General features: G+C 38.8%; 1 protein-coding gene across 1 annotated transcript; it reads left to right on the top strand.

The window, feature by feature from the left end:
• Positions 1-944: 944 nt before the first annotated feature.
• tm2d2 (TM2 domain containing 2) lies at positions 945-6,392 on the top strand. Its single transcript, XM_077521874.1, has 4 exons — positions 945-1,323; positions 2,042-2,129; positions 3,607-3,722; positions 5,270-6,392. The coding sequence occupies exons 1-4, from the start codon at positions 1,058-1,060 to the stop codon at positions 5,481-5,483; spliced, it is 684 nt and encodes a 227-aa protein (XP_077378000.1). The 5' UTR covers positions 945-1,057; the 3' UTR covers positions 5,484-6,392.
• Positions 6,393-10,592: the final 4,200 nt, after the last annotated feature.

The following is a 10,592-nucleotide window of genomic DNA, read 5'->3' on the forward strand; positions in this document are numbered from 1 at the left end:
CCGCCCATTAGGGTGCTTGTGCTCCCGTCCCCACCCCCCACCCAATTTGTACTTCTATATTATATTAATATTCAGGAGAACAATATCACTTTTTGAATTGCCTGAGGCCAAAATCATTCGGCGATACAGGTTGCCAAGCCAAGCAATAGTCGACTTACTGGATGATATCAAGGATGACATTGAGCCTGGCACGCAAGCTGGTGACAGTAAAAGGTGTGGAGGAAAGTACACATCAAAACACGCGCTGTGATTGAGCGCATGTTTGGCATCCTTAAAAGTCGATTCAGATGCCTGGATCGTAGCGGTGGAGCATTGCTGTACATTCCCCCGAAAGTCTGCCAAGTCATAGTTGTGTGCTGCAGTCTCCACAACATCAAACAGCAAGTTGGCCTGTGTCTTGAGGGGCTTGAAAATGCACAACATGCAGATGAAGAGGACCAACCTCTTCCAACTGTACCTCATTTGCAAGCAGACGTATTAGGCCAGACTGTTAGAAGGAACATCATTCAGCATTTCTTCCAATAGCATAATATACGGTGTCACCTGAACCACTGATGTGTTAGAGAAAAAAAAAAGATACATGTAACAAATAAGTTATGTAAAGCTGTCATATCCCAATGAATAACAAGTTGCCATGACATTGCTGCTTTAACGTCTTCTGTGCCTTTAACCTCCGCCGTCAGGACATCTAGTCCTGACATGGCGGCTTATACGTGCTCCGAACAAAGCAAATAGAAGCATTTAAATGCTTTGTGGAAAAGGGGGTACCCAAATATACTACTGTATAAACTTTATACAGTAGTCTGGTCGTGAGATGGGAGGAGTAAGATGGCCGCCCTGTGGCTTCAACGGCTTGCACGGGCTCGGCGCTATCAGTTATCCAGTTATATATATATATATACAGATCAGTGCGTGCTCTCGAGTCGCGCCGGGAGTGACGTCATGCAGCCGACAAATTCGGCCTTCGGAGGACCCATCTTTGTTTACGACACAGGATGGTGTCTTTTGCTGAGTATGACAATTTAACCGGGATTTATGTTGTTCTTTGACGGTAACAATGATTTACCTAAGTTACATCCTGCTGTGTGGACAATTCCTCTTGTTAGTTACAGTAATTTTTTTACAATGTTTGGAAGGGATCCACTCCCAAAACTCGTCCACCACGGATGCAGCTACGGTTTCTCCTGCTCCTGGTTCGACAGCAGTTCCTTTTTCCGATGAGACCCCAGAAACTGTAAAATATGAACTACCAGAGGAGAGTACGAATTATACAGACGCATTTGAGTACACGGCTCTGTCACCGGTCGTCCTCTGCAGTTATTTGTAAGTAGCCCTGGTGTTAAAAAAATAAATAAAAATAAAATGCAAAGATGCTAACACTAGCGCTGAAACGCTAGCTCAAAAACGCAGTCGAGTTTATGACTTTGCTCTTATAATTACGTATGGTTGGCACTTTCAGTCTATGTACGTATTTTTATTTTTTTTTACTGTGGTTTGACACAGAACAGTACTTATATATGTTTAGTTCATTGTATTTAAGATTGGCAGTGGATATTGTGCCGTGACCAGCAACAATCCTGCTACCGTTATTTTGCCGTGAACGGCAGGATTGGTCAGTCGCCCGACCGTCAGGCACTGGGCGTGGGACCCTATGGTGAGACCTGACCTGACTCGCTTCATCTCCTGTGTCTTTTCACGAAGAAATTGTAGTTAAAAAAAAAAAAAAAAAAAATCGTTACCGTGGACTTTCGGGGCGACCTCTTTAACTACTATGCGGTGAGCTGTTCCACATACACGGCAGCATAATTTATTTATTTTTTACACTTGTTCGTTCTCGCAGGATTCACGGCAAAGTGGTGCTAGGTGGCGAGTTAGCCGGTCACGGCAAAATATCCACTCGTTTAAGATTACTGTAGTTCTACAGTGAAAAATGCACAATTTGTTTCTGAAAGTGCCAATAATTAAATGATTGTTTTAGATAAAATGTTGTCGCCTTCCAATCTTCACAATATCATTCCACTCATGTTTTTACTCGATGAAGGCCAGAGGACTTCATCTACTGTCAGGACCCGGTAGATCATGCTGGAAATCATAGCGCCTTTCTGGAGCTGGGTCATGGGTGTGTAGGGGTAAGTGTTATTTGCATTATCATCTATAATGCAGCTGTGGTCTCAAGTGTACAAACTCACAGTATGTGTGTAGTAATAATTGTTTCTTACTAGGGTGGAATGATACATATTTGCTTATTCTCATATGTTGTCAATGAGGAAAGAAAAAAAACAAAACAAACAAGAATGGAATGTATGCAGCACTTCCATGTTATGAAGGGAAGTGATAACTTCTAGTTGGTCGGTAAACACATTGTGACTGGCAGAAGCAATCTTGATATCTTGATAATCGGTTATTAACCGATTGTTCTTGAGCTTAGTCGAGAAATCGGATCATGTGAAACTTTCTGCATATCGCACCAGAAAGCAAGCTGCTCTTATATAACCATCGTTTTGTGCAAATTTAAAATAAAGGCAATTAAGGTTATGACCTAATGCATTCAACCGCTTATCCTCATTAGGGTTGCGGGGATGCTCCAGCTCATACCAATTGTCTTTGGGCAGTAGGCAGGGTACACCCTGAACCGGTCACCAGCCAATCGCAGGACACTCATACATAACCACTCACACTCTCAATGACAGCTATAGACAGTTTCGAGGGTTCAATTACTGTAATGGAATGTGGGAGGAAACTGGATTCCTTGGAGAAAACCCACACAGGCACGGAGAGAACATGCAAACACCACACAGGAAAGCAGGTGGATTCAAAGCCTTCACCTCTGCGACTCTGATACGGATGTGCTAATCAGTTGTATTCTGCCCATCTTGCTGCTAGGAGTGCAGGATGACAGTTTTCAGGCTGATCACCGATCCCTGATCGTTAAAAAGCTTCACCTGTCAAGCCTAATTTTTCTGCCAATCTTGTTTTTCCCCCCCCCTAATCAAGAGATACACCTTCAAGTTCAATGTTATAATCTTGTTGTATTATAAAACATTGAACAATACCTGTGAAAAGCCTACCGGTTTTTGTCGCCTCACAATGGAGGATGACAGTGAGTTGCTGACTTTTTCAGCCCTCTGTGGAGGTATCGATGAGCTTGGTGGACAAGATCAGTTTTACTTTAAGGGATTGGCCGATCGCCGATCCCCCAAAATTAAGGAAATGGGCGCCGATCCTGGCTGATTGATTTGTGCACGTCTAGTTGCCACCCATTTTTTTAAATTTTTTTATCTGTGATCGTGCAAAGTAAATTGATGACAATACTCTGGCCTTAACATTTTTAGCTATAAATGTTACATGCATTTGAAAATCGAACCAACACTAAGCATTCAGAATACTAATCAATAAACTATGCATACAAAAAGAAGCGCTTGCAAACATATTTCACTCGTCAGGCAACAAACATCTGTTTAGTAGTATTTTTTTTTTTAAACGTTTTTTTTTTTTTTTTTTTTTTTTTTTAATTAGTAAAATTAAGGAAAGAAGCCAATGCATAACTTTAAAATCGTATTTGATTGTTTTATATTAACAACACTGATCCACTGTTTGTATTGATAGTGGGGAGGACAGACTAAGAAAGAAGTGAACCACACACCAGTTGTCTGCACAGCACTTGATGATATTGAATGTGCCGGGCCCAGAGAATTCCTGAGAGGGAATGTACCCTGCATCAAGTAAGTTGGTGGATAAAAAAAAAAAAGTTTACACTTTACATTGTACCTTTATATGTTACAGTTTATTTCGAATAGGTCTGTGGCTAAAAAGTAGACTTTCTGACCTGGTTGGCTATATGGGATCAGTCTGTTTTGTATTTTATGCAAAATTCAGAATTGAATTGCGAATGACCCCGGAATTCCAATTCAATTCTTGAATTTGAGTTGAGTTGGCAAACGGGAAGTAGAATTGCAATTCAAATTTGAATTGCAGGAAGTAGAATTGAAATTCCATTTAATTCAGACAAATTCATGGTGCAAAATTAAAGTGCATTGAACAACAAAGCTTTACAATATAAGTCGGGAGCTCGTCGGCAAGCTCTGTAGAAGCCTGATAACAATCCTGTTCATCACATCAGCTGTGTTGGTGGAGGGAGACACAGAAGACACGCAGGACGGTGTCTCTCGAGGACTGGGGTTCCCTACCCCTGTTCTCTAAATGCTCCTGTCAACTTTCTACAAAGTGGTCTTTTCAAGTACGAGGGACAGCTGACAGCAGGTGGCAGTACAGGACAAAACGACAGGCCCCTGAGATGGATAAAAATGCTAGATTTTCTGCTTCAATCTTATTCCACACATCATTACAAATGAACAAAGTATAGAATCACATACTGTAGAACATATTATTGCAAAGATCATTTTGACACGAGTTCCACTTTCAGCCACTTTATTTTTGATTATACGGTTTTTCAACAGCCGCACTTTTGGGTCTGACTATGATGCCAAATCACAAACTGATAAGATTGCAAACAGAATGTCTTCCCCAATTTACATTCTTTTTTTTTGTAGCACAACTGTCATCTGTGATCTTTTGTATGGTTGAATATGGTAATCAGATAAAGGATGAATGTACATTTACTACATGAAACCAAGTATTTTAGATTACACTACTCGAGCATACCACATCTTTTATAATAAGGTTTAAGAGAATGTTTTGACTACAGTTACAAATCCACTAGAATAATAGTCTGTACTAATATAATAAAATAGCATTAAAAATAATGTAAAATAATAAATAGTCTGTAATAATAGTCATCTGGATAGTCACTAGCAAATGTTTTTTAAAATCGGTTAATCTATTGATAATTCAATTGTTTAAACAACTAATATAATTAATTTTAATTTTGCATGAAAGTGTATTTCAAAAGTATTTCCCCCCTGATTACTGTTGAATAACCTGTGATTGATGGTTATTTTGTACTTCGTGTTCAAATAGTGATTTAAAAGAAAAGGGGAATTGTATTGTTACTGGTTTAGATGTTTGCAATTGTCTTATTTTGATTAAAACACAGAAGATCATTCTTCTTTCATGAAAGACTACAAAAATCTGGATATGCTGAAATTGGAGGATTTGATGAATTTTCTATAAAAAATGGCGCCAATTGATTACTTGATTAGTTGTCGATTGTGGTAATTGATTACTTGTCGATTAATCTTGACGGCTCTACTATTCACATTTAACTTGTAGGTGTTTTCAAATTGATTTTTTTTTTTTTTTTTTCTCACAGATATACCGGCCACTATTTCATCACCACTCTGCTGTACTCCTTCTTCCTTGGTTGTTTCGGGGTCGACCGTTTCTGCCTGGGCCACACAGGGACAGCGGTGGGGAAGCTGCTTACACTTGGAGGCCTGGGAATCTGGTGGTTTGTGGACCTGATTCTGCTTATAACTGGCGGCTTGATGCCGAGTGATTATAGCAACTGGTGCACTTACTACTGAGCAGAAGAACAATGCTGAAAGTTGTCACGGAACTGAAATGTGATTTATTATTATTTTGGTTGCTTTCAAACGACCCAGATGAGATTCTGGCAAGATTACCTGGGGTAACAAAACCATACTATTGTAATACTTTGTAATACTTTTTTGGTCACGAGCAAACACCCGGTTGATCATGTGTAGACAGTACGCCGGTCCAAAAAACTAGCGCACAAAGGACAAACATGGAATCTTCTTTAGTTTCAAAATAATTTAAAGTCAAGTATCATATATATTTATTTTATATATTTAAATCAAGTTATCGTCCACTTCTGCGACACTGACCCACTTTGAATATGCATTAAAATTGTGAAGTGTGGATTTCAGCACGATGTAAATCACTTAACAATTTGACGCAATATGTTCGATGATGGCCTTCAACTGTGCTGGTTGCAACAAGTAAATTGATTCTCATTGCTGCAAGATGCACGTCAGTGGGTTTTTAAACTGGTAGTAAATGTTTGACCTTCAGAATTGACATCTTCGAATGAAATCGCAAATGTTGCTCACAGAGATGAAATTCCCATCTGAGGCAACATCCTTCAAGTAACATCATTTACAACTTCAAATGGCTTCTTTTAGTTTTCGGACCGACCGTTGCCGGATGCTTCCCTTGCGGACAAATTGCTTTGCCGCACTATTTTCCTAACTCTTTCATATATTTCATGTAACGCGACTCCCTGCGGCAAGTACGACTGCAGGGGAAGATGGGAAAGTTGTGTGTTTTTGTCTGGTTATTTATTACTGAATTTTAAAATGGAAGCGCTAAATGTGACCATCTTTGAACTTAGACATAAGCTCATAAGCATAAAGACTATGTTAAATAATAATTATAATAATAAATATAAAATGAATAAAAACCATCAAGTACCACTTTCTCTTTTCATCCATGCATTTTCTCCAGCGAGTGTGTGTGTGTGTGTTTTTTTTTTTTTTTTTTGGGGGGGGGGGGGAGGGGGAGGGGACTTGGGATCCATCGAATGAAAAAAAAAATATATATATACGTCAAAACTGCATACTCCACTTTTAAATTGAGTCTCTTATTTGAAGTGGATGTTTTGTTTCTTTAATATGAATCTTATCCTCAGAAATATAAACGCAGCACTTTTGTTTTCGCTCCCATTTTTAAGATTAGATTACACTGCACACAATAAAAAGCCACTTTGAAAGGTGCAGTTTTGTTTTATTGGGGGGTGCATGATTTAAAATTGTTTAAAATTCCTTAATCAAAGGTATGAGGGAAAAAAAAGCAAAGTTTTCAACCTGGATTTAAAAGCGTTTACACTTGGGGCTGACTTGACTTCTGTTGGCACCTTATTTCATCTGTGTCCAGCATAACGGCTAAATACAACTTCACCATGTTTGCTTCGAACTCTTGGTTCCACTGGTTGACCCAACTCTGTAGCTCTCCGAGCCCTGCTGGGTTTGCATTCAATCAGCATTTCTTGAATATATTCAGGACCCAAACTGGGTCTTTTGACTGGTTTGTAAACAATATTTGAGGGAAATGATGATGAAAACGTTTTAGGTCTTTGAGTTCATCTCATAAAAATGGGAGCAAAAACAAAAGTGTTGCATTTACATTCATTGGGATTGTTACATGGGATTTATTTAGTGCAGCAAACTAAGCCCGAGTTTGTCAATCCCTGCCACAGTAAATGGAACACTATTTCAAGACAAATTTTTCCTTTTAGTCAGGCTAAAAATGGGGGGGGGGGGGGGGGGGGGGAAGAAAATAAATAACTAGTGTATTTCTGGTATGTAATGTAGTAACATTGTACAGCAGTTCACCGCTCCCGGGCCGTTAAAAGATCATTTCTTCTTGAACAGTCAATGATAGTTCTTGTTTGCCTCACAATCAGTGAAGTAGTTGCAGTCCGACACAAAACAGCTCGGTTTGTAAGTTCATGTGTGACAAGTATTTTATTCAGAAGAAGTCTCGCAACAGAAATAAAATAACTCAGCCTTTGATTTTACTCGACAGAACCAAATATCTCCCCAGTGGATGAGAATCGACAAATTGACCATGTAAAGCCATGCTCTAAATTTCGTGGCCTCTAAATGTCTTCCTCGATGGAATATATGCCCCACTTTCTGTGCCTGATTAAAAGACTTTGATGCTAGCGGCTGGCAGCAACTTGCCAGGCGGGAAGAGAACGCACCATCATTTTTGTACGATACTATCAGAGCAGAATGAAAAACATCAGGAAGTATGTTGGGCTGAGATGAGATGTCCATCTTATTGTCCATGTCAACATCATTCTGACACAACAAACTTGAAAGCACTTATTTATCCACTATCAAAAAAGCACAAGACAAAAGGGAAAACTAGAAGCTAGTTTTGGACAAATGAAGCTTCGTGAAGCACTTGTGATGTTTTTATTCCTCTCGATGGAACTCTTGGTCTGCGGCGGCACTGTAATACATTTCCATTGCACTAGCCGTTATCTATAAACCAGGAGCACCATCTAGAGGAGTAAAAAAAATATCGCAAGTGCTCATCAAGGTTTCATCCTGAAGTTTCCATGGCCGCCACGTTCCCGGTTTATATTAAAGCCATAGTGGTGCTGCTGACTGCAAATCTTTGGAATGTTAGTAGGTCTACTCTTATTTTGAAATGTGTTCTCACCACTTCTGGTTCACACTACTGAGCTGACTGACGCTAACTTGAAGAGCGGAATGGTAATCGTAGGAGGCTTTCCCATCATGCTTTGTTGCTAGTAAGTAACACTTGTGATTGTTTTGCCTCATTTATGTGTTATTTTTGTACAGACGAGGTTTAATATAGTTATAATGTTCGTTGTTTCTATTTGTGGATTAAAGTTTTGCTATTTTTGATATGAAGCCAAGTGAATGGAGGAGATTGTCAATGATATCAAATCATTTGGACGTAGCCTACTTGGGTATGTGGTTGAATATTGAAATTCATCTTAAATGTCACATGCTTAGGTGTGATAACTGGTAAATTACAGAGATGTGAACAACAGAGAGGTTAGGATGTCCAATATAGTAGTGATTGCATCATTAGATTTGAGCCGTTTGTAAAATATGTGCATCTTTGAAATTTATGCATGGTGGAAAGGTTGAGATTCATTAAGGGGACAGATATTGTCTGGTAGATGATATATATCATGCATTTTAATGAGTTATTTGACTATTTCATATGCTGCACAGTCTAAAGTTCTTCATGGTGTTGATAACCGTATGTTATCATTTGTATGAGTTTGCCATAAGATTCATTTTAGCGTACTGTAATATCCCTCCTCGTGTGCTTTCAACGAAAATCTCAGACTTCAACTGTCTCTTACTATTTATTTATTTGTTTATTTAACAATAAGAACAATTAATTGTACCACAAGGGCAAAATCCTACATGTGTTGTACCGGTATGTATGTGCAGGTCTGCACCAAAAAGATGTTGGATCTTAGAGCAACTGGAGATTGAATACATTCTTGCACAAGGGTACTACAGTCGCGGCTAAAAGGCATTTTTCACTCTAGCGGCCTGTTTCACATTAAACCAAAATCAAATATTGACTATCAGTAATAAAGTTGTGTGTTAACTGTTACAGTGACATACATAAAACTCATACAGTGTAATCTGTGATTATTCATCACTGCGACCATTGATGTATCCAAAATGGATGGATCTTGGCTTTTCCTTTGTCAAACTAACCATGACTATTTACGTTGCTTGTGATGGTTCCGTAACATACAGTATATATTTCCAAATAATGTGACCAATGTACTGTCTCATTCTTGCTTTGCATTTTTTTTTTTTTTCACATTTTCCTCGACTGCCAAGACTCATACTTGTCTTTTGGTGCGTTTATCTCAGATACACCTCAAGGGTACAACTTTATTAAAGTAATTGGATGAGCTGATTAAAACATATGGAGGAGCTTTGCTTTAAAGTAATAATAATGGCATTACAAACGGCTCGGAAGGGTTCGATTTGGTGTTTTATTTTTTATTTTATATATATATATATATATATATATATATATATATATATATATATATATATATATATATATATATATATATATATATATATATGTTAACTTCCTTTAAGGGTCTGTTTAAATATTGACAGAGAAAAGTTGAATCAAAGAGAAGCTATTTTATAGTCTATTTTCCCATACAACATGGTTTGCAGTATATTATTGTTTGAGGGAGAGATGATGACATCTAAATCAATAATACACAATATTACATCCAGTCCATGAAATGCTTTAACATGATTTAATGATGAGAACTGTAGTTATTTGAATGCACAGCCCAGGCAATCTTTCTCCTTGAGCTGTCTGGATAATACAGTAGCTAAAGTGAAGAAAAAATAATGGTGGACTCTGACGGAATTCCATTTCCGAATAGTTATTTTATGACTGTAATTATAGTAGTGATCATAATGGATTACTTTTACCAAAGCGTACTTCAGACCCTTATGTAACAGGAAAAAAAGAAATGTTCATTTTTAGTGGCTGTCATTTTGTGCGCATACAAAAATCCATTACTTCCCCGGGAAAACTCATGATTCATAATCTCATTAGAGTGTGTGCGTGTGAGTGAAAAAAGGCTGCACGCATCCTTTTGTGCAATTTCCTGATCAGCACTGGCCCAGTTTTGAAAGTCAAGAACTGTCTCAAAAGCAGTTGTTCTTTCAACTTTGGCAAATACTTGAAGTGACTTTGAAAGGACTCTCGGTATGTCCTCATGGGGAAAACGTCTTCTTGAGAGTTTTCAATGCCGTCCACTTAGCCACGATCGTATGTCACAACTGTTGCCGGCTTGGGCCATTGTTCAGACCGCCTTTCTCAAGAGTGCTTTACCGCCTCTCAATAAGAGCTTTTCACCTTTCCGGTTGAGAGTGTTGGGGTTCACCTTTTGCCAGCAGGGGGCAGAAGTGATCTATGATCTGTCCTCTTTTTTTTAAAATCTGGTGCCACCAATCTAAATTGGGGCAGGCGAGGCAGCTGGGGTGAAAACTATTTCCCTCCTCTTCCCTGGTAGAGCCAGATGCGCGTGGGGAAAGGTCTGCTTGCTCCCAAGGTCAGCTACCTGAGGACCAGTC

The sequence above is a fragment of the Festucalex cinctus genome, chromosome 5, assembly GCF_051991245.1.
Source record: "Festucalex cinctus isolate MCC-2025b chromosome 5, RoL_Fcin_1.0, whole genome shotgun sequence".
Lineage (NCBI taxonomy): Eukaryota > Metazoa > Chordata > Actinopteri > Syngnathiformes > Syngnathidae > Festucalex > Festucalex cinctus.

Excerpts from the sequence above, each read along its gene's own strand:
- tm2d2 (XM_077521874.1), top strand. The coding sequence starts at position 1,058 with ATGATTTACCTAAGTTACATCCTGCTGTGTGGACAATTCCTCTTGTTA. Across the intron at positions 2,130-3,606 it reads TGGGTCATGGGTGTGTAGGG|TGGGGAGGACAGACTAAGAA; the intron begins GTAAGTGTTATT and ends TTGTATTGATAG. Across the intron at positions 3,723-5,269 it reads GGGAATGTACCCTGCATCAA|ATATACCGGCCACTATTTCA; the intron begins GTAAGTTGGTGG and ends TTTTTCTCACAG.